Source organism: Malurus melanocephalus, unplaced genomic scaffold (assembly GCF_030028575.1).
Source record: "Malurus melanocephalus ecotype Western Australia unplaced genomic scaffold, MMel_1.1 scaffold_1, whole genome shotgun sequence".
Taxonomy (NCBI): Eukaryota; Metazoa; Chordata; class Aves; order Passeriformes; family Maluridae; genus Malurus; species Malurus melanocephalus.
This window is the reverse complement of record NW_026623233.1, coordinates 765955-788839: the sequence shown is the minus strand read 5'-3', so window position 1 is coordinate 788839 and position 22885 is coordinate 765955. Positions and strand designations below refer to the sequence as shown.

The window sequence follows — 22885 nt, the reverse complement described above, 5'->3', positions numbered from 1 at the left end:
GGGAAGGGAAGGGAAGGGAAGGGAAGGGAAGGGAAGGGAAGGGCGCCTCCTCCCTCGTACGCGGCTCCATCCCCGGGCACCTCAGAGGTACCCGGAAAGGCCGAACCGTCCCCCAACCCCCGACGTCTCTGTGGGGCTGCCAGGGGGGCCCGCGGCACAGAAAGGGAGGCAGGCGGGGAGGGAGAAGGAGTCTGGCCCACAGGGTTCCGCCCGAGCCCGCCGCCTACCCTGCACCGCACCCCGTCCGCCGCCCGCGGCCGCCCGGAAGCGCCGCTCTGCGCCCGCCCCATCCGGCGCCACCGTGACGCCTCAGCGCCGCCGCGGCCGAGCCGGGAGCCCACAGCGGCCCTGTCCCACCGAGCCCGGCCCCGCTCCCGGCCCCGCTGCCAGACCCCGCTCCCGGCCCCGCTGCCCTCCCTGTGGGTCCCGGGAGGCTGCCCCGAGCCCCGGGAAAGCCCGAGCGAGCCTGAGGGGAGGCGGGGGCGGCGAGAGCGCTCGGCGTCTCGCTGGCTGTGGGTCGAGCTGCGAGTTATTAATGTCCCTTTTTGTTTCGGTGTTGTAGGGCAGGATGGCTTCTGTTGAAAGGGAGACACTGTCCCAAGAGGAACTCCGGAAAAGGCTGTATCAGACATTTAAGAACCGAGGCGTACTGGACACACTTAAGGTGTGCTTTSTTTTCACGAGGTGCTACCTGTGATCCGCTGTACTGCTTTAACATTGAGAGCAGTTGCAAGTGTCTCATTCTCTCCACAAAACATTATTTTTGACACAGCCTAATTAATGTTAGGTGTGTTGTGTTTGGGTTTTTTTTCGTCCCACACTGGAGGTTCTCCCTGAACAGAATGGCTTTTCATTGTGCGTTGTCCTCCGAGTCTTTTTCGGGAAGATTAAAAGCCTGTATTAGGTCTTTGAAAATAAGTATGTTTGAAAAAAAAGTCATGTAGGGGAGAGAACAATAAATTAGAATATAAAAATGGAAGGGATCTCTCAGGCTGTTTATTATCTACTAGAAGTAAGCATGCTATATGAATAACGTTTCTAAAATATTCGTGTCCTGTTTTTAAACTATTTGAGCTGTTTTGTCCCTGTCTGCTTGTTCAGGAGAACATCTTAGGAAAAACCTCAAGATCAGTATTTCAAAAATATCATTTATAATCCTATAGCCAAGAATTTCCTGTTCAGGACAACTTGTTTCTGCATTACTGATTTCCACACCAAGTTTGCAATATTCGAACCATTTCTGATTTGACTTAACTAATAGTCTATCAGATGACTTTCTAATTAAGCCCACTTTCCTGCTTTGTGTCCCTTGTCTAGAAAGTTATTTCTGCTTTCCATTTCCATACTAGGGATGGGGATTTAGCCCTGTGCTTTCCACTGCACTTTGCCACAAGATGTATAAGAGGTCGCTGTAATTGGGTTTTTTTAAGACATTGCCTCTGATAAAATTGGTTGAAACTGGACAAGTTCAGAAATTTTTAAGGAAAACAGTTTTTTTCAGCTGTATTMGAGAGTTGGACTCAATGATGCTTTCCAACTCAGAATWTTCTGTARGTCTGTAATTGCTTTGTCAGCCTAATTTCTCTTTAAAACCACGCTAAAATATCAGGCTGATCTAATGACCTGGCTTTGTTAATTTTCAGTAAGTATTTTGTTGCATTATTGGTAACAGACTGCCTCTTTATTTGGTTGTGTCACTGCTGCATACCTGCTGTTGAAAGCTTAAAATACTATTTTTGTCATGACCTTTTTGTATTCTRTAAACAATTTGTATAACTATATAATGAAAATAATTATTTCTTCCTTTTACAGAAGGGAGATTTTCTGATTTTRGGGTACTTTTTTCTCTGTTGTAACTCATAGAACACAAATAAATAATTTTAAGATGGCATTTAATTGTTATTAGTGCCTGTAGATCTTTTTGGTTAGTACCTTTTTGCTTCCTTATAAAATAACTGATATTAAAGACTATGAATATTTTGTTTATTTTGCTATCCATGTGTGATGGCATGAACAGCTTCTTGATATGAGACTCAAAGGAGGATCGGTGAGGATTCCAAGAACACCTGAAATAGAGGCCACGTCAGGCAGGCTTTATTTAAGCCAAAGGGAAGGCAAACAGGAAAGCAGTGATCTCAAAATGAAGGAAAACAGGAAAGCAGTGATCTGAAAATGAAGGTGGGGGTACAAGAGTGATGTTTATGTGAGCTCTTGACTGGGACCTTCTTTTCAGTGTTGCTTTTGATACATTTTGAGGGAAAGTCAGAGTTCACTGGATCCACCATCAGAGTGTTTTGAAGAAAGGCATGATGCCCAWAGAACACTGCTAGATTTTGCCAGAATTAGTCTGCCCTGTTCTGTTATGTAGGTTGTACAAGAAAAATGAGGCTCCCTGTGGATTTTGAAAAATTAAAAGTCTCATTGAATCACATGTAAACTGATCATACAATGTTTTGGTTTTTTTCCTGTATCAGACACAGCTCCGAAATCAGCTAATCCATGAACTAATGCACCCAATTTTGAGTGGAGAACTTCARCCACAGATGGTTCCAAGTGAAGACAGTTCACTTTTGATCACTGCTTCCAACAGTTTGGTGGCAGATCATCTACAGAGATGTGGCTAYGAGTATTCCCTTTCTGTTTTCTTTCCAGAAAGTGGATTAGAGAAAAAGAAGGTAAGTTTAGTATTTTGCCTATTCCTTGATATCTAGGAACTTTGTTCTCTGGGGGTTGTCATATTCTAACAGTTGAAGAAAAAACCCTTTTTGTGATAGGAAATACAAACATAAATGCAGCTTCTGATCATCTCCACAAAACATTCTATCATTCAGGGTCATTTTCGTGAGTGTTTTAGATTGGCAATAAGCTTAATAATGCTGTTCTGGAAAGGTGCAGCCACAATCTGGSTGTSYAGYMGAGCACTTTGAAACTGAGCCTGATRAAAGCTCATTTGGCCATTCAAYTCCCTGAAAATGTAGCTCCTGCTCAGTTCAAGCTGCTCTCACTAAGTGTGGCTGAAAAGGGCAGTCCCTGCCTTTCCTTTGTTTCTCCTCTATAAATGTGTAATAGGGTGAAATTGTTTCTAACTGAAAATTAATTTTTTGACCTGGTAAGTAGTTAATCATCCTTTGGGTTAGTGAGCTCATCCGATTTRTATGGTAAATCAAGAAAAGACACAAGGAAGCTGTGCCAAGGAAAGTTTAGGTTAGATTTAGAAAAAAATTCTTTACTGAAAGGRTGATCGCACACTGGAATTGTCTGCCCAGGGAGRTGGTGGAGTCATTGTCCCTGGAYGTGTTTAAAAAAAGGCTGGATGTTGCACTCAGTGCCATGGTTTAGTTGRTGAGGAGGTGTTAGGTCATAGGTTGGACTGGATGATCTTGAAGGTCTCTTCCAGCCTGATWCATTCTGTGTGATTCTGTGTGAAAGTAGCAAGGACGTGTTGAGTGGGGATAGGGAACAAAACTTTCTTTTTGCAGCTTCAGCTGATGATGAAGCTACATGCTTCACTACTTAAGTAGTGAAGATGAAGAAATGCAGAACTGCAGGCCTCTGAAATTGATTTTACAGAGAGTAAATAGATCTTTCACAAACAGTGAACATTTACGGCTGTGAAATAGTGTGTTTTACATACTTAAAATTATTTATTTTAATTACTTATTTGAAATTTTCCAACYGATCTTTCTTTTCCCTGAAGCTGTGGACTATGCAAGATCTTCTTCAATTAATGAGGATCAGTCCAAAATCCAGTCTTTACAAATCACTGGTAAAGTTATTTACATTTTGAAAATAAGCTTAAATTATAGTGGTGATGAAAACAGACTGACTAAAACTACTTTTCTTTCTTACAGACTTCAGGAACTCAGAAGGAAAACAAAGGTACAAAATGTTTACATTTGATGCAGACAAGGATAATTGTGTTAGYTTCATTTTTATTAAGATGTGAGCGAAAAAAAATCAGATTTCTTGAGTGTATRTTGGTAGGGAGTAATATGGATTTAGTCAGATTTTGAAACTTGTACAGCAGGATGATGAATGTTGTATTTCAGGATTATCCAACTCCTGTTTGTGATGTGGATTAACTGTTAACATTCACTTACAAAATAAATGGTACATTAGAAATATGAGAAAAATCCATAATCAGGTATTAAATATAATGCTCTTTGGAAGCTTTTCATGCTAACTTTGGGAAACTCAGGTTTTGGGTTGTGTTTATAATACTGTGTTAGCTTGCTGAGTATACTTCAAAAACTAGTTACAGATACAATTGACTTTCCAGTGTTTTATATAAGAAATAATTCTTATGTCTGCRTGAAGAAACAGAGCCATATTGTATAACCCAAAGGAGCTTCATCTTCAAAAACTCCTCTTCCCTGAAGGCCTCATAGTTAAGCTTAATAATCTTCACTCACTTGCCCCTGGGAGTCAAGAGACATAGATGGGGGAAAAAGTTGCAAAAGGACAGCTTTTGCTGACTGTCATGGATTGGATTATGCTTATAATAAAAGCATAGGTTTATTAGTATAGATTTTGACTGAAATACATATTCTTTCTGTAAATCAAATAGGTTTTCTTGTACATTGAAAATTGCTTTGTTAATCACTAAAATTCTGTTCTAGCATGCAGTCAGAACTAACTCATCTATTGGCTCTTGCTAGGTTTTCTTATGCAAGTTTTAAATGGACTTACAGAACATCATCTGAATAGAGAAACTCATAACATAGRAACTCAGACCACCTCAGTGCCTCCTTACAGAGAATCTCTTGGTAAGTGCAGCCTGTGCAAGCAAGTCTCCCCAGATATTTTCATACTGGTATATGGTATGGCTTTATATGTATTGTATGAATGGTATTCTTCCATTGCTTACTCAAATGCAGCCTAAAATAGTAATGAGTAAACATCATGTCTGTCACTAGAACATGGGATTTCTAAATTTTCTTAAAGTAAGGCAAAATCAGGTTAAGAATTTCTTTTTTAATTGACTCRGGTATTTTCCTAGGGATTTAACTAAGACCTGTGACAAATGGACTCTAAATGTTACATGCTGGAATATATTCTGGAGAACATAACTGTAAAGGTGTGCCCTCTTTCCATGAGTGAGTTAGGCATAGATTGAGAATATTTGAATATATAATATGCATGCTCTTATTAAGATAYTGATACAAAAAAGCAAGAAATTGAATACAGAAGAAAATTCTTGTCCACCCATGGTGAAGAGGATGAATGACATGTAATACCACAAACAGTGCCTAAACAGCCAAGTGCCTCCTCTGAGGTATATGTTATGGTTTGGTTTTGGGTTTTTTTTGTATACATATATATATATATATATATATGAAAATATATTAATATTAGATAAATGGCATTTCAGTGCTGCCTCTGCTTTTGCACCACACAAGTCTTTCTAGGATAATGCCCCTTGGATAAACTGAGGAATGTCCTGCGGAGAGGTTCCTACAGTATTTCRTATGGTAAATGGAGTGAATGTTTTTAAATTATGATGGATGTGTTGTTTTTTTTATAGCTGAGAAGCTTCAGATGATTGATGAGCAGTTTGCAGACTCTTATCCTCAGCATCAGAAATATGARTCTTTAGAAGTAAAACTTAATGAATATAGAAAAGAAATAGAGAAGCAGCTTCAAGAAGAAATGCATCAAAAGGTATAACTGGTTTATGGATTTGCGGGAGACATTTTTTCATTTTGACTTTGCAGGTTGCAAACTTGTAATACTTAAGGTAAATTGAAAGAAAAGATACAATACTTAGTTACAACAAGCACAAATGACGAATCCAATATATTGTTGCTTTGATGATACAGTGTTTATATTTGCCCTCTCTCTTTTTTGTTAAGTGTGTGCAGAATGTTCAAGTTTTATATTCTGATGTTAATTTGTAGCACAACATTTACTTACTCTGGTTGTGTTAATAGGTAAATTTTATCTGCTCTTTGATTATTTTGTTTTATGGAGAGATGTTTACTCAATACCACAGTATAGTTTTCCTTCCCAGTTAAGATTTTGATGCTTGAATTTCAGTGGGATGCATGGCAGCTGAGAGGTGTGAATTGCTGTTGTGTAGCTTAACAGAGTTAAATTTTAATGCCGTTGAGGATTTGTGTTCTGTTTCAAAGTGTTGCCCAGAAACACTAAAGTAAGAACACACAGTATTATGAATAATTTCTGATTTTTTTTCTTCCTATAATTGAAGACAGCTCTTCTAGAGAATTTTGCTTCATTTTGGGAATAAGATTAGAATTTTTTCACAYAATCCTTTGATAATACTTATATCTGAAAAATGGAGCTGAGGGAATATACACTTTCTGTGGTTTCTGAGCAATTCAGGCTGTGGGTCTGTTTCTGCCATTTCTTGAATCACTAGTCAAAAGTGATTCTTTGGGAGAGGGACRAGAGTAAAGACACTGTCAGAGGAGGACTTAAAGAGTGTGGCCATTCCTTGAATCCAGGGAGAATATCACTCCTGCAGTGTGTTTTTCTTCATAGGCTTCTTTTCCTGTCTTGTCTAAAGCTGATAGTTTTGTGTAAGATCTGCTTTGGGATGCCAGATAAACACATCAAATCTATGTGAGATGTGCAAATAGTATGTGCTGTAATTAATTTGTATCAAATTATCATTCTCTAGCTAGAATTTCGAGATGAAATTTTGGATTGTCTTATGAGGAATTGTCTTTGTTGATTTGAAGATGGTCAATTTAACGCTCTCTTCCTCCTTTATGTAAAAGCTKGAACATTTTAAAGAAGTTGAAATAGCAAAGATTAAAATGGAGGAGAAAGTGCAGACGCAGAAAGAAATCTCTGAGCTGCGCCATGAGTTAGARAAGACACATCAGGCAAAGTCTGAAGCCTTGATTTCTCGTGAAAAGAATGCTATTGAGAGGCTTCAAAAGCAACAAGAGGTGAAGTTCCAATATTTTTTCCTAATGTGTTGTTAAATGATTCAGTGAGTTTGTTAGACTGTCTTTTAATCTTTGGGAGATTTACATTCAGGTCTTGTTTGGGAAAATTTTGAATTCACTTTGTTCTCATAAATAGGGGCATGTATTTAGCAACTGCAAGAATGAGTATGGTTAAACATCTAAGTAGAGGTGKCTGGAAATGCAGCTGTTCTGCAAACTGGGATCTAAATGTAATAAATACTTTTGAATCTGTTTTAATAATTTTGCTTAATTCATATCACTGATTTTTTTTCATAGAAAGTTTAACATGGCTTTTAGTTACATTCTTRYATTTAGYTACATTATTATGAATAACYACCATCTTTACTGTAAGCTAGCAAYTCGTTTCATTYCTGTGAACACTTCTGTGTTGRCGAGTTRCTCCTTTGGGCTGTTAACTCTTGGTGTTTTGCCAGGGTAGTAACTGTTACCACAGCACACAATAATTTGTGTGTAGTTCTCAGCTGCTTATCCCATTCTCCGTTACTTCTCAGTTTTTGAGAGGATGGTTTGTTTGGTCTTCTGTTGCCCCTTCTGTCTGGTCACCTCCCTGCTGACTGCAATAGACCTTCATATCCATGAATGCTTACCAGAATTTTGCTTTGGTGCAGCAGTATTATGGTTTTGCTTGTCTTGTTTTTTTTCCCTGAGAACATGTGGTATTGGTTAACAAAGCAATTGTACAAGTCTCTATATAAATTATAATRTTAAACATTTTCTCACCTTGCCATGAATTTATTTCATGGTTATGTCCTTAGAAGCTGACAAGAAAACATCTATGTTATCCTATCAGTCTTCTTCTGTGGGCATGAAAWTAATTCAGTGATTAGAGAAAACTCTACCAATGACTAGATCAACATAGCTGTAAAATACTGTGTATGAATATTTGATTGCTTTTGTCAGCTTCTGCTCTCGCTGAGAACTTTATGTTTAATTTACCTGGGGATTCTTTTAACAGAGTTCAGGTATAYTTACATTAAAGATGTCAGGACATTTAACCCTTCACTATGATGGTTTCATGTCCAAGAAATGTGGCTTGAGAAACTACTTTGTCTTTTGTATCAACTGTCAAATACACATGGCTTTCAAAATTGATGTAAGGGTCCATATGGCAAAATCATAATTGTCTTCTTAGACCTGGTTTGTTTCTTCGGCTTTGTTTTTTTTGGTTTTTTTTTTGAGCAAAATAATGTCTTTTGTGCTTAAGGGCAAAAAATGCCTTTTTTATCAATAGTAAGATATGAGGGCTATGTTGTTAATATGTTCCTCACTTGGAGAATCCCTTTTACAATTTTTTATGAGTTCTATAAATTAAATTGAGGTTTACTCAGTTTCAGTTTTAAGTCACTTTTATTAGTGGATTTTGGTATTTTTTATTACATTTTTGTGAAGAACATACAAACTTGTTTATTAAAAAAATTCAAGCGTTTGAACATGTTTATTCTGTAATTTTTTTAAACCATTTTTCCTTTTACATGAGTTTTAATCAGTGCTGTTTCTTAAAGGAAAGGTRTTTATGGGTAACCAGAAGATACTCCATCCAAAACATTTTATTCTGAGTGAAAGTAGAAAGGGAATTAAAAAAAGATAACATCCAGAATGAATTTTAAGTACTTCATATATTGACTCAGTGAATAGTATTTATGGGAGTAAGATCAATTAGTCCCTGAAGARGAACCTTGTAAGTTTCAATGTGTTAAACAGTAAATATCAGTATCAAGWGTGAAGAAAAACTAAGGATAATACTTTGTGATTCAGATAGAAGCAAAGGAAGTGTATGCTCAGAGACAGAGTCTACTGAAAGATATTGAAGCCATAAGGACCAGGGAGGCAGAACTGAAGCAAAGGATGGAGGYATTTGAAATGTAAGTTGCTGAAGGATGTATGCAATGCTAAATGAAGCTTCTGCAAAGCACGCCTCAAGATGTTTCTGCTTCTGTAATGTTGAAGTAGATTATATATTCCAGAAGTTATGTTTTACATTTTGAGCAGTATTGTATACTGTCTCTATCAGCAGGGATATCCCATACAAAAAGATGTTGTTTTCTATTCYACCTCATCCAACCAAAACAAGTTCAACATGGCTTTGGAGGCGAGAAACCTCCAAAGAGGTTTGCTTTCAATTGCTTAAATAAAAGAAACACACCCCCAAACAACACAGTATGTAACTCTAACACTCATGAGACATGTATATGATTATTTTGTCTCATTAGTTTTATGTTTTGGGGTTGTGGGTTGTTTTTTATTTTATATGCCCTTAATAAGATCACTTTTCTTTAGTTAAATAAAAGAAATAACCATTTTGGGCCAAACTTTCAATACGGTTTAATGTTGTTGCTTTGTCATCTGTTTTTTGTAGCAAAATGAGTATCCTGCTAACAAAAACTTGAGGTTTTTTATCAACCCAGCAGAGGGTGCTGATAGAATAGCATGCTCAGCACTCTTCCCTTTGAAGTGTTTCTGGTGTGGGAAACTGAGCCAGGGTTATCCTGGGATAGCTGCATAATTGATTGGAATTTTAAATAGGGCAATTTAATTTGTGTCACATCTCCGTGTTCTTAATGAACTACAGTGACAGAGTCTGTGATCATTTCAAATTGCTACAGTGTTCCAAGCAAGCACATTACCCTTTGATGTCTATAAATGTTATTGTAAAACTAAAAAACAAACACCATACCAAACTAAAGCTTTGACTTTATAACTGGTCATTGTCTGTATATTTCTGGATATTTCAGCACCCAGAAAGTTCAGGAGGAGAAAAATAAAGCTATAGATGATGCACTTCGGCGTCGTGAAGTTGCTGTGAAGAACATAGAGGAGACWTACGACCAAAAGCTGAAGACAGAACTCTTAAAGTAAATTTTTTATTTGTCTCAATAGGACACATAATATTTTCTATGAAATCAGAATACTAAATTCTGTAGGATTTCCTTTGAAAAGCRTAACAGAGCAAGAACTTTGAAAATGTGCACCTRTMTTTTTYTTARTCAGATTGAATCTTTTACGTTWCTGCTTAGCTATATGCTAGTAAGTTTACTATAGAAAATAATTCTCCTTTGATTATAGGTTATATTATTGCTGTAGTTTAAATTCTGTGTCAATATCTGGAAGAGAGATCTGACATTAGCTTGTATATTTAGACAAGAGAATCTGAAGCAGTATTAGTTACTTCCTTTGACCACAGTTAAAAGAACTGACCATTTTATGTATGCCGAAGGGGCATGAAGGGGAAATCAGTGTTAAAGAGATGTTACAAGTTTCTTGGAAAAGGGGTGAGACACACAAGTCCATTATACAGACAGACTGGCTCTTACCTTCACCCCTTCCCAGTTTTGAAGAGGGATTCTCTGATATAGATCTCCCTCTTCTATTGGCTACCTTCTGCTTGAACCTTGTCTTAGGGAATTGGCAGTCATCCATGATTTCTTTTGGGGTATTGCAGTGGGTATATCCTAACTTTGCAGTTGTACTTTCTTGTAGTATCTTGGTCATTTGAAGGGTTCCTTGATACTTTAATGCAGACAAGTGCTCTTGGCRTGTCACAAACCTGTCTCACTTAAACCAAATGATTGAGGTATCATTATGTTTTATTGCAAACCAATGCACACTGTTACCTGTGTTTGTAGGTCTTTAAATTAAAGASCAAAGATGTTGAAAGTAGGTTTTGGTAAAAATAATCTCTTGGCATTTGATTGTGTTGTTAGAGAATTGTGAAATGCAACTGACTCACCTTGGTATTTTATTTTATCTGGTATATAACAGTTAATTACAAATACTGATTGCAAAGTCTTTCCAGTACAAGAGGAGAAGCAAAGCATTTTGAGGATAAACTGCTGCTTGACTTATTGTATCAACATACAAAATGTTTTAAAGCATGGTGCAGGTGCTCAGAAAGACAAGATCCATGTTCTTTTATCCTAAATAATTGATGAAAAGCATTAAAGAACTACTGTTTATTGTACAGAAGTAGTGATGCTTGCTAGGAAATTAATAATTTTATTTTTCAGTAAACATTAAACGCCATACTTGGGATAAGGATCTGAGTGGTCTGCACCATTTGCAGAAATGCAAGAGGGTGGATTTGGCTAAATCTGAAACCATTTATAATTATGTCYCAGTCATGTAAAATGCTGAACTTTCTTAGCTCCTATAAGTTCCAGTGCAATGGAATGGCACAGTTAGATGAGTGTTGGGCTCTGAATAGTGGTGTACCTGGGTRGTGCTCTGTGTCTGACTGGTGGGTGGTGGTGTGCAGAGAATCCCTGGGGCCAGTTCTGTGGCCCTTATTGCCCAACACCTTTGTCTGGATGTGGGCACAGGGCATCCTCAGCTTTGAMCATGAGGCTTAATTAAGAGGAATCATTTCCACAACAAATGGCAGAGTTTCAGTTCAGGCAGACTTTGACAAGGTTGGGGATTCTGCCAGTGCAAATCTTAGGAATTTTAACAAGGAAAACTGCAAAGCTCAGTGCTCAGGGCAGAGTAGCCCTATGAAGTTGTATAAATGGGGAAAAGGAATTGACTGAGGAGTTGCATTTCTGAAGAGGAAGTGGGTGARTTACAGTGAATACTAGGTTGATTATGAGCCAGCAGCATGCTCTGGCTAATAAGGCAAACATGATGGGTAAGATTAGAAGCAGCATGGCCAGCAGACTGAGGGAACTTACTGTCCCCTTAAGGTGTTGGGGAAGTATATGCTAGGAATACCACGCCAAGGTTTGGGTTCCCCTGTTCAAAAAAGTCATGAAGAAACTGGAAAGGGCTTGATAAAGTCTGTCAGGGGAGTAACTGGACTCTGAAATGTGACTTCTGAGTTCATATGGCAGGGGCTGGAAATTGTGGCTTGGGAGATTTAGCTTGGGCATAAGCAAAAARTCTACTGGGAGAGTAGGGCAGCATTGCTACAGATCATCCAGGGAGGTGGTAGAATATATGTCCTTTGAGGTTTTCCAGACTGGGCTAGGAGAGGCACAGCTTCCCTGCTCAACAGGTGACAATAGTCTGGCTTTTTGAGGAGGCAGTTGAATGAGATGATTGGCAGGACTCTTTCAAGCCCTTTTGGTCTCTCTGTGATAATYAATTTTGTCAATAAATAATTGTGTGATTATAGTTTAGTTTGGGAAGGAATGGAATTACACAAATGCCTGTGCACACACGTTCTTTGGGAATGCATAATTCTTTCTGTTTCTAGGTATCAGCTTGAATTAAAAGAAGAATACATAGCCAGAACCAATAAAGTTACTGAAGATGAGAAAAAAAATAAAGGTAACCATCTGCCTGAGATTGCTAAAGTACCTGTTTAGAGCTTTTACTATCAGATGCCAAACCACTGTTGTTACTGAACAGTCCTGGTGTTCAGTGGTATAAGGGACAAAAAAGCCTCAGAACAGATGACAGTTCAGCAACAGTGACAGTTCAGCAACAGTGACAGTTCAGCAGCTCATTGCTGTTCAGAATGCAGTGGGAACCATAAACTGCTGCTTTGCACAGAGGCTGCAAAGCATTCCTGGTTTTTCAGTGTCCCATTTCTTTCGGAAGTCCTATTAGCTCAGTCAGGCTTTAACTGAACTCTGGTAGTGTACCCTGAACAGTTGCCAGTTTCTACATTTATTGTGCACAAGATGTTTAATTGGAACTTGTGGAAGAGAACCGGAACAGATAACAGGGTTAGGCTTTTAAGTTAGGGACTTGTAAGAAATGATGTATCATAGGCATATGAATTTGATTTACTTATTTTCTAAACGTGTATATGCATATGTATACATTTATACATACAGTATGATTTACTTAATTTTGAAGGCGTGTGTATGGCATTCAGTCATTTTTATGTCTTAAATTAAATTGAATTTTCAGCTTAGCAGCTTAAAACTGTTTTCTGCTGATACAGTTTTTTACTGTAATACTCTACTAATTTTAATTCAGCATTTGTAATCCTCCCTGCAGAGAAAGCTATGCTTTTGCATGAAGAAGCCRTTGCTGTTAATTCAAAAAAGGAGGAACTCAAGCAAGCTGTATCACGCACGAAAGAGCTTGAGGTAATTGCAAATRTGAATTTAAAGAAGCTGTATTCTAATTGGTGCAGTTGAGGTGTGTTACAAATAAAAAAGAAAATGTGAAATAAAAATAATTGTKAAGTAGTACAGCGGTTCATAAGCTTCTAAACTGTTCTTTCTTTGCAGCTGGATTTGGAGTCAGTGAAGGCCCAGATTATGTTGGTAAATAAACAGAATCAGTTGTTGACAGAAAAACTGAAAGAGGTGTCAGACTATCCTTTRCTAAAAGAGGAGAAATTGGAGCTCCAAGTGCAGAATAAACTACTTAGGCAACAGTTGGATGAGACTCGCAGTGAGAACCAGCATCTTCGAGACAGTCAGTGTGAATGATTTAGTAATTTTCTTGTTTATGTTTCTCTTACAAGTATTTATTTAGAAGTGGATTTTCATTTAAATGCCCTCTTTGTATTATGTTTGCTAGTAGCTTGCATGAAGCCCAAGCTAGTGTTTGCATGTAATTAAACATTCCTTGGCATAAATTTATTTTCTTTTATATGTCTGTATGGGAGAAATCCTGAATTAAGAGGTACCTGTAATATAGAAGGATATTCTTTTCACCCTGTGGAAAAAGCAGTGCAGTATTTCTAACCATAGCATTAGTGTAATTAACTGCTTGGCTCACTATAGTAATAAGTACAAAATATTTTTARCATGCATTTAAGATTGCAGAAGAGTAGAGATGTATGCACTGTTACATGAGGTATGTATTTTTTTYCCAGTGTAGGACAGCCTGAGTCTAGTTCCTAAAGGACTACACCAACAAAGATTTTGGTCCTTTGTAAAATGAAGAAGAATATCCCCAAGTACYTTTTTTCAGACAACGCCTTATTACGTTCCTAAAATCAAAACAGCTTTACATGTTTGCGGGGTATTGTGTAGAAGTGCACAGTTGTTATTCTTTGTCTGAGTGTCCAGTGTTTCCCTTTTTGGGTAGAGCTGTCCCAGCCTTCAGCAGAGTACCTGGCCTGCCAAGTGGAGCTGAAGAGAGTGGAGCATTCTAGGAAGCTGATGCAGGATGAATTTGAAAGTCATAAGCAGATGTTGGAAAAGCAGCTACAAAGTGAGGTAAATTATTGTTTCTAAATGGTTCTTCCTGTCATCTGTTTCACAGTTATCCATCTACCCTTGCAGGCTGTTTGGCATCCAGTTACAAGGATTGTTTGTACTGTGCTTATTTTTATGTAAACAACTCTAAAGAAAACAAAACATCACCACACCAGAAAAGTACCAAAAAATAAAACCAACCCAACATAACCAAAGTAAATCTTACTGAGTCAATAAATTGTCAGTGCTGACTTTCAGTTGGATACTGTGTGTATATTGTCTGACTGGACCTGAAAATAATTTGGAAACCAAATATTTGGCCAGTTGAGATTGTTCTTTTTGTTTGAATTATGCTGGTTTTTGTTTTTCTCRTGATCTCTTATAGGTTGAGCGTTGTGCCCAGTTAAAGGCCCAACTGTTAGAGTCTGAAGCTAATGTCAGGAAGTTAAACGTGCARGTTGAAGAATTAAAGCTGCAAGTGAAACAAACACAGGCAGGTTTGTATCTTTCTCCAGAGTGGTCCTTTATGAAGGACAAGTGTAAGAATTTCCAGAAGCTTAAAAAAGCTGCTGTTGTGTAGAACTAATACAGCACCAGGTAGCAGATTTTAAGTTTAAAATCAAAACCTGTTTAAAAGCCCAGTTTAAAAAGCAGACTCATTACAACTTCATTTCAGAAAACAAACATATAGGAGGAAGGGAAAATACTCGCCCCTGAACACTTGCATATTTTTATGGTCTGTTTTTCCATCAGTATAAAGACATTAATGTTTGCTGGTAACATAAGCAGCATTTTCCAGCAGGCAACTTGTGTTTTAATGCATTTTGATTCTTGAGTGTTCATAATAAAAATAATCAAATTGAAATTGTATTTCATACCTCAGAAATTTGAGTCTAACTCCTAAACATATTTAGTCAAGTCTAATAACTTCTGCCTAACTTATGCTTAACTTATCTTGTATGGGCATTAGAAACAGGGGCATTTACCTAAAGCAATTCAGCCTGCTGAAGAAGTATACTTTTTAAAGAGGCCTATCTGGTAATTTGCTAATATCAAGTATTATAAATAAAAAGTTTTGGTATGTATAATTAATGTAAAAATATGGATCCAATTCTGTAGTGATTATATATTACATACAACATGTGTTGCATCTTAGTTCATTATATGCAATATTTTACATTATTCACTAGACTGATATGTACTTACTTGTGGTACATGTATCAGTACCATGGGGAATTGGAAATTTATTAGTATCAAAATAGCAAATATGTATTTAAATTCAATGACTGAAAGTACTTTAGGAACTTCTATTTTACATCAGAGTTAATGAAGTCATTGAAGAACCATTTATGTAGAATAAAAACAAGGTTGTAAATTTGTTGAGAAAGAGTACAGCCCTATAGATTAGTCTTACAGACTTGTTGAAGCATGCAAGTGCGAAGAAGCAGACAGCCCCAAAACATTCAGTTTAACTGACAATTTTAGAGTACTTTTAATTTAAAAAAAAACCCAAAACATTTTCTACATACTGTGTTGTTTTGTTCCAGAATTCTTTTTTATCTAAATAACGGGAAATTCTTAAGACTTGTGGCATGCCCTGTGTTCCGTAGAGTTTAACAGCATGATTAGATATAATGTGTCCAAAGTAGTAATGTTTTCATGTTTATTTATGTATTTAAGCATAATTTTAATTTTAAGCATAAGTTGGAGAGTATATACTTAAGGTAATTTTATGTGGAAGAATTATATATTAAAAAATAACAGTGGTAATTTGMAGCTTTTGGAGATGCATTAAAAATACATTTAAATCAATTTCAGTTAAATAATTAAGTTCCCAAAATGGATCCCAATTCCATGGTAAAATAATTTTGATCAAATTGGAATTTGAATGCCATGTTTTACTATTTCTGTTTTGTTGTGGGTCTCCCTCTCTCTCTCTTTAGTGTCACTCACTGTCTCTTGTTCCCACGTAGCTCTGGAAAATGAGGTGTATCGGAACCCAAAGCCATCACTTGTGGACCGCTCTGTCCTTGACTTCCTTGGTGACAGGATCGTGCCCCACGACATTTACGTGGATGGGGCGTTGCTGAGGAATCCGGGGCTGGCCGATGTGGGGAAGGGCAGTGATRTGCCAGGGCCTGGCTATCATCGGCAGCAGCCGCAGCCTCGCAGCGCTTCCCCGGACTCGGACCTGGAGTGCATCGCGCAAGCCCGGGCCAGGGTGAAGGAACTGGAAAAGGAGGCTGAGTACTTGGAAGAAGCCTACAGGAATTACCAACACAGAGTCATACAGAATGCAGCTGTAAGCAGAACACCAAGGAAGATGCAGTCCCCTTTAATTCTGCAGTGTCCTCTTAGTAGATACGCTTTGACTACCCAGCATGAACTGCTGGGGGATAATCCCAGTGCCCCTCATTCCCCTCTGAGCAGTCCAAGAGGTAAAGAACACATCAAAAGGACTGGGCAGGTTGATATCTTTAAAAATCCCGTAACGCCACCACACCGAGGAGCATCTCCTTCAAGGCGCCTTTCTTCTACTCCCATTTCCAAATCAAAGGGAGACCTCAGTAACAACAAAATTCCAGATGGTAAGTCACAATTGTTAATGGGGTGCAGTGTTGGGGTTTTACTTACGGTTCTTCTTGTGCTCTGACARGACAAAGATTTAGCAGTGTTTGTCTTTCACTCGTTATTTGCTAAGATGCAGGAGATATCAGGAGATGTGGTTTTGCAGGAGGCAGAACATACCAGCTACTTGGAGTATTGCTTCTTCCTGGGAACAAGTTCTGGAGAAGTATGTTGAGGGAAGTTAAACGTGCTTTAGAGAGGCTTCAAAAGAAGATTATGCTGTATAAATCACTACAGGTGGAACCTTATRATATGCAGAGGTTAATTCAAAAGTTGCTATTAAGTTTAACTACTTTGCAACATTATTTATAATTTGTTAACCTCCCTATATTTCTAACCWTTCATTTAACTGTTGTAGTTAAAGTGTGTGGCAGCAGACATCTTTGGCTTCTCTTAAATTGAACTTTCCAGTCTGAAAGGTCCAGATTTCCTTTTGTGTGTTCTTTTTGCTGTGACACCTTTATCAAATATTCCTCAGTAATTGTAAGGAGAAAGGGTTTAATATTTGGTCATGATCGGAAAATTTTTTATTTGCTATTAATATCACAGTTTCTAGTAATTCCATAGTCTTTTAATTTTTTTAAGGACAGCAGTACTCAGCAAAGCAAGCAAAATAGAAACAAAATGAAATTTTTTTAAAAAAAATCTGTTGTTTCAAATCTGCAGTACATCTGCTTCTTGAGTGATGCAGTTCTTTTCACCCTGGCTCGAAGTGGATTTAGCAGAATGAAAAAAGGAGACAGTAACAAAAAAAAAAGATAACAATCAGCTTCTCCATGAAGGAAGGTTAAATACAAGGGCAGCTTAGTTTGGAAGAGAGGTTGCTGTGCTGTGGGAAATCTGGAAAACAATGACTGATGTGACAAAGGTGAAAAGAGATGATTACTGCTTCACAGACCCCARAATCCCATTGAAAGGAAATAAAATGAAATTAAATAAATGAAATAAARTTMARTGCTTTTTCATACMATAGTAMRTTGTTTATTGCTTCYGTGGGAACAARTATAGATGCAGGAATAAAACTTCTCTGTCAGGAGGATCCAAAAAAGTATTGATTGAAGAAAGGTCACGGTGAGTGTTGCCAGAAGTAAGATATGAATATTCTCCTTTTTCAATTGTAGTTTAGTTTTGTTTGGTAATGGGCACTGTTAGAAGCAGGTTACAAACATACAATACAAACTGATTGATTGTGGCTGTCCCTGTGTTTCTGCATGTGGAGTATCAYACTCKSTTACTGAAGACATATTTGAGACTTGAACTACCAAAGCAATCTCTTAAGTTCTGTCAGCTTCTATATGAAGTACCCACAGATTATTTGTTTGACACTGCACAAAAACAAAATCTTTCATAATACAAGGGTTTTGTTGAAAAATTAGGAAACATTAAAACTACAGTTGTATGCATAACCTGAACAATCCTACCTATCTTTGTTCTTTTCAGAAGTTAGTTACAGGATAGCAAATCTGTTTTTTCCTTTAGATCTGTTTTTTGTTTAAAGCATGTTATTAACTGGTTCTGGAAAGRGATAGGAGTTGAATAACAAAGGAGTGCCTTACCTGACTTAGGAGTTACAGAAATGGAGTGGTGTGGAGTGTAAGAAACCATGCTGCAGCTAGGTGATAGGATCTTAAGGCTAGCTTCAGTTAGTGTGATTTGTCAGCTCCCAGTAAGATTACTTCCCCACTGAGATGTCACGTCTCTTTCATCAGTCTTCTGRGGAATGCTTTTATCTGCTACATATATATTATTCTTTTCTGCTAGAGATGGCTGAAGCACCAGGTATGGTTTTGCTAAAAAACTGAAAGTCATTCTGGAAGCTTCTGTGGAGGTTTCAGGTGCTATTGAATATATCACTCTGAACAGCTCATGGTAAATTTAAAGAGGTAGAAGATACCATACATGTGGGTCTGAGATTTGTTTTTCCTTTAAGTGCAGCTCAGTTGTCAGCATCTATCTCTGGAGAATGAAAGGAAGAAGTATGTCCTCATCTAAAATACTTGCAGCTGGCASATCCAGCAGCTGTTTTCCTGCATAATATGCAAGTGGAAGGATTATGCAGTTTTTTTCTTTTCCTTTAAATTATCTCATGCATTTGCCTGTTTTCCTTCCTAAGCTGTACAATCAGCCTTGTCTGAGAAATGGTGGGACAAATAACTAATAAAAATTATGGTATTTTTATTGTGCAGACATCAGGAGCTCATCCCTTACCTCTTCACAGMGGAGTGTTGACCAGGTTCTTTCTCCTATTTCAAAGCCACATTTGCTTTCATCTTCTGAGTCTGTTCCTTCCTCACCATCCAGTCATGGCCAGAAAATCAGGTAACATTGTTTACAAAGCAACATTTTTAACTGACATTTTAAAAAAACATTTATCTAATTGTTCATGGTGATAACTGCTTTTGCAAATCAAGCRAGCCATTAATTTTATAAGTGAAAACTTTTCTAAAGATGAATAAGAATTTCTGTTTTGAATATCATGCCTCAGTGGAACTTAGTTTTAAAAAAAGCCAAATACTTTGGTTTGCTTTCAGCAAAGCTATGTCTCTTTCGTTGTGTCTCCAGTTTTCACATCTGTAACCTGACTGATGAGCTTTTGCTGATTGAAGCATTTGAATTTCTTCTGCCTGTTTGAGAACTTAAATCAAGGCAATTGTACATTCTCACTTCATTCATTAGCAAGCTGTAATGCTAAATTTATTATTTTTTTCCCTTTCTGAAGAGCTTGTTCACATGCCTGTTTCCAACGTATGATTCTCCAGTCTCTTTTGCATGTGGGAATAGGATGGGTAGCACAACTTTTTTCCTTTGTCGTTTTTTTTAAGGTGTTTTTTAAGGTAGATGAGTACCTTGAAAACATTGGACTGCATTAAAATGACTTCTCTTTCATCTCCCTATCTCTTACTCCCATGCATTCAGTTTTTCTGTTCATAATGGCCACTGTTGCCTTCACTCTCCAAAACGAAGAATCCTGAATATGTGCCTTCAGAACCAGTGCTAGTATTTAAATTTTAATATTTTGTCCTAAGAAGAGACAATTGAATTGTCCTTAACCTTTTAGCCATCCTTCCCAATTTGATGGCTGAAGACAGCTTGTGCTGGGGCAGCACTAGCAGGCACTGGTAGGGCTTTCCTATTTTGTTGTTATCAAGGCTTCAAAATACATTTGATGTAGAGAGGGTCTCTTACCTGGTTAGAGTTTTGGGAGAGCCTTTATGTTTTCTGCCTTCAAAATGAGYTGTTGGGATTTTTAGGGACTGTGAGGTCAGTTTCCTTTAAGTGTTTCTTAAAGGCAGTATCTCCTTTCCCTGTTCACTCACATTTTCAGTGGTATGTCTCAGGTTTCCTCTGTTTCTCTGATCTTAAAAAGTGAAGGTTGAGTGTTAACCTGCATGTTAAGGTGGTAGGGGAATATGCTCTAATCCTGTGAGGGACTTCTTTGTACTTCTTTGAAGGATTTTGTAGACTCCATTCTGCTTGAAGAGTGAACAGTATGAGCAAGTTGTGTTGCAGAGGACAGGCTTTGGGAAGGCAGCTATGGTTTGTTGTTGCTTTCTTGGGTTTCTTATGACAAAGCAAGGATATAAGGTCCCAATAATTGTCTTGAACTTGCTGCTTTCCCAAGACTTTCTTAAAAGAAAAACATTCTTTTGTTGTGTATTTTCTAATTTCATGTGCCTTGGACTGTTTTCTGTTACATGAAATATTTGAGAAATGCATGTGTGGGCTTTTCCAGTTATTTACTCTTATTATTAGGCAAATACYACATCACTGATGTGTATTGTGGGATTAGTTTGTGACCTGTAGATTTTAAGTGGCAATGGGAACTTCTTTGAAAGGAAAAGAAAAGCGAATATGATGCTGTAACATCCGTTACAAGCTGTTAAAGTCAGATCTCAGTCAGTGGGGAAGAACAATTGCTTCTGTGACTGTTTATTTATGTTTCAAGATATGAGTGGTATGAAGAGAGCCAATAAACACAGACAGGAAGACTAGAGTGATAAGGCAGATTATTACCTCGTTTTTGTTTGTTTGTTGGTTTAGGCCTTAAGAAGCCAAGTGAGGGTTATTACTGAGGCAGTGGGTTCTCTTTCTAGCAATATTGCAGGACACAGTACTGAAGAAAGTGGCATGCATGTCCTTGAACCTTGCACCCTTAAGAATTATTAAGCACTTGACCATTTCTGTGAAGGAAAGATTCAAAACATGAAACAGACTTCCAAAAGCTGGAAATTTCATTTAGTCTGTCCTATTTAATTTATTGGGTATTTTTTCCCCACTGACATCGCTTAATTATCCTTCTGACAATGCAAATTTATTTGTTTCTGCCCAGATTCACTTTTTGTTTATGAACAAGTCTCATTGAGGTTATGTTTTGCATTTTTTGTATTGTTTGTTCTCTGCATTAGCCCCATGGAAGACCTGTATCCTTTGAAATTGTAAGCACAAACATTCTTAGGCTGTGATGAAGAGCACCAGCTGGTGTGAAGTAAGCTCCTTTGTGAAGTGCTGATGCTGAATTTCATTAGTGACCTGCACTCCTTTTGCTGTTCTGCTTCTGGTCAGAGTTTAGTGGCTGGGTCACGTGGGAGACATTGTTCTTTCACATTATCTTCCTGATGAGATAAACAGGRATTTAGAATGAGGGCACTAACCCCATTTTTGATAGATCCCAGATTTTCACCCCTGCATGTCTGTTTTGCCAGACATCTAATCCTAATACATTTTAACACATCTGTTAAGATGACATCAAAATGGGAATTAAACTGTAACACAGAGCTTAAAAAGGCAAATTTCTTAATTTCAATTGACTGTCATAATTCATTGCATTTTTCCTGTTTTGCTGTTTTTTCTTACTCCTTTAATTTTGGTTTAATGCAGTGATTTTATGTCACATAGAGAGACCTTGGGGAAAGACTGCAGGGAAATGGAGTAGATTTTTGGTAAAAGTTAGAGAACTGAATTTAAATAACCCTAAACTTGAGTCAGAAAGTTTCATGGATTTTTGGTTTGGTTTAGTCTGTTGCTTAACATATGAGTGAATTTCAGATTGCTATTTGCTTACAAGTTCAGCATTTATATTTATTAAATTATTTATATTCTTCCTTGGTTTTTCAGACTTCAGAGTCCACAAACAGATAAACAAGATTTCAGTGATGAACACAAACCAGAGAAACTAAGGTATGAGGATCTTGAGGAACACATTTWTCCTCTCAAAGGTAAGTTGTAGTGCATTTCAGACAGTTTTTTAACACTTAACAGTTACAGGGCAATGGTCTTCATAGTTTAAGACTGTAGTTGGAGAGAGAAATTTCTGATTGATTTTGGAATTAAGGAAAAAAAAGGTCTCAGATGGTGAGGGATAAATTTTCTTCATTCTTGCATCTCTAGATAAGTGTATATAGTAATAAGTAGACATTAAATTGAGTTGGTTGTGAAATTTGTAACGATTTTGTTCAGAAATCTTGTGTAAACTTGTGATTAACACTGTAGGTCTGACAGTTGTTTTGGAATGTTTTAAAATGGTGTAGGATTTTCTTTAAACAGAAAAGTGTACCAGTATATGAGCTAAATTGAGGCTTTATTATATTTGCTGCATAAATTAAAACTCTGAGGAGTGTTCACCATGGACCAATATCAAAAAAAGTATTACCATTCTAAAGATAAGTTTGTGTAGCTATTGTGTGCACTCTTGATTTTTCCTTCAGTAACTGAGGCTTAAATAGTATTACGAATTAGAAGTTGTTTTAGGGTGTGTGTGTAAATGTGTGGAGAACTCTTGCAATTATGCTGTCATTAATCACCATTTCTGAGTAGTTTTGGAACATGTGGTTCAGTTACTGAAACCTGAACTTTATCTCCTAAATTTTTTTTCTCTGTCATCAGCATTTTATTTATTTACATTTCTGCTCTCTGTTGRTTGCGTGTTATAAAATGTTTCCTTCTCTCTGTAGGCTCAGGGTCAGTTTTCAAAAATCTTTGARCTAACTAAGGTACTGCAGAAAGAGTTGGATAATAAAGCTTAATGTACTTTACAGCCATTTGTATATGGAATGAGAAAAGCAAGCTCAGTTACTGGCCYTAGTCCTTAGTTTTTAAGCATTTGAGTGACATCCTAATGTTGAGCTTGAGCAGCCAGATCTCCCGTGAAACTGTGGGCTTAGTCAATGAGAAAGGTGTGAACAGCAAGCTAACCTTTCCTGTTTCCAG

General features: G+C 37.3%; 2 protein-coding genes across 5 annotated transcripts in view; one reads left to right on the top strand and one right to left on the bottom strand.

Moving 5' to 3' along the window:
* TRAPPC2 (trafficking protein particle complex subunit 2) overlaps positions 1-291 on the bottom strand; it is a 5968-nt gene extending 5677 nt beyond the window's left edge. Inside the window, exon 1 of one of the 3 annotated variants that reach the window (XM_057388777.1) lies at positions 228-291. The gene's annotated coding sequence lies outside the window, so the exon portion shown is untranslated. Of the gene's footprint in view, positions 1-91; positions 136-227 lie in introns of those variants that run through there. The other 2 variants (XM_057388912.1, XM_057388846.1) reach the window with 2 other exon arrangements.
* A 77-nt stretch (positions 292-368) lies between these two features.
* The window catches only part of OFD1 (OFD1 centriole and centriolar satellite protein), a 28771-nt gene continuing 6254 nt past the window's right edge, over positions 369-22885 (top strand). The window contains exons 1-18 of one of the 2 annotated variants that reach the window (XM_057388126.1): positions 369-419; positions 563-664; positions 2475-2675; positions 3698-3766; positions 3852-3879; positions 4659-4766; positions 5525-5661; positions 6741-6914; positions 8712-8818; positions 9689-9808; positions 12145-12218; positions 12897-12988; positions 13133-13322; positions 13941-14071; positions 14436-14547; positions 16024-16638; positions 18865-18997; positions 21794-21894. In XM_057388126.1, coding sequence (XP_057244109.1) covers positions 569-664; positions 2475-2675; positions 3698-3766; positions 3852-3879; positions 4659-4766; positions 5525-5661; positions 6741-6914; positions 8712-8818; positions 9689-9808; positions 12145-12218; positions 12897-12988; positions 13133-13322; positions 13941-14071; positions 14436-14547; positions 16024-16638; positions 18865-18997; positions 21794-21894 — 2488 coding nt within the window. In that variant the 5' untranslated portion in view covers positions 369-419; positions 563-568. Of the gene's footprint in view, positions 665-2474; positions 2676-3697; positions 3767-3851; positions 3880-4658; positions 4767-5524; positions 5662-6740; positions 6915-8711; positions 8819-9688; positions 9809-12144; positions 12219-12896; positions 12989-13132; positions 13323-13940; positions 14072-14435; positions 14548-16023; positions 16639-18864; positions 18998-21793; positions 21895-22885 lie in introns of both variants that reach the window. The other variant, XM_057388197.1, reaches the window with a different exon arrangement.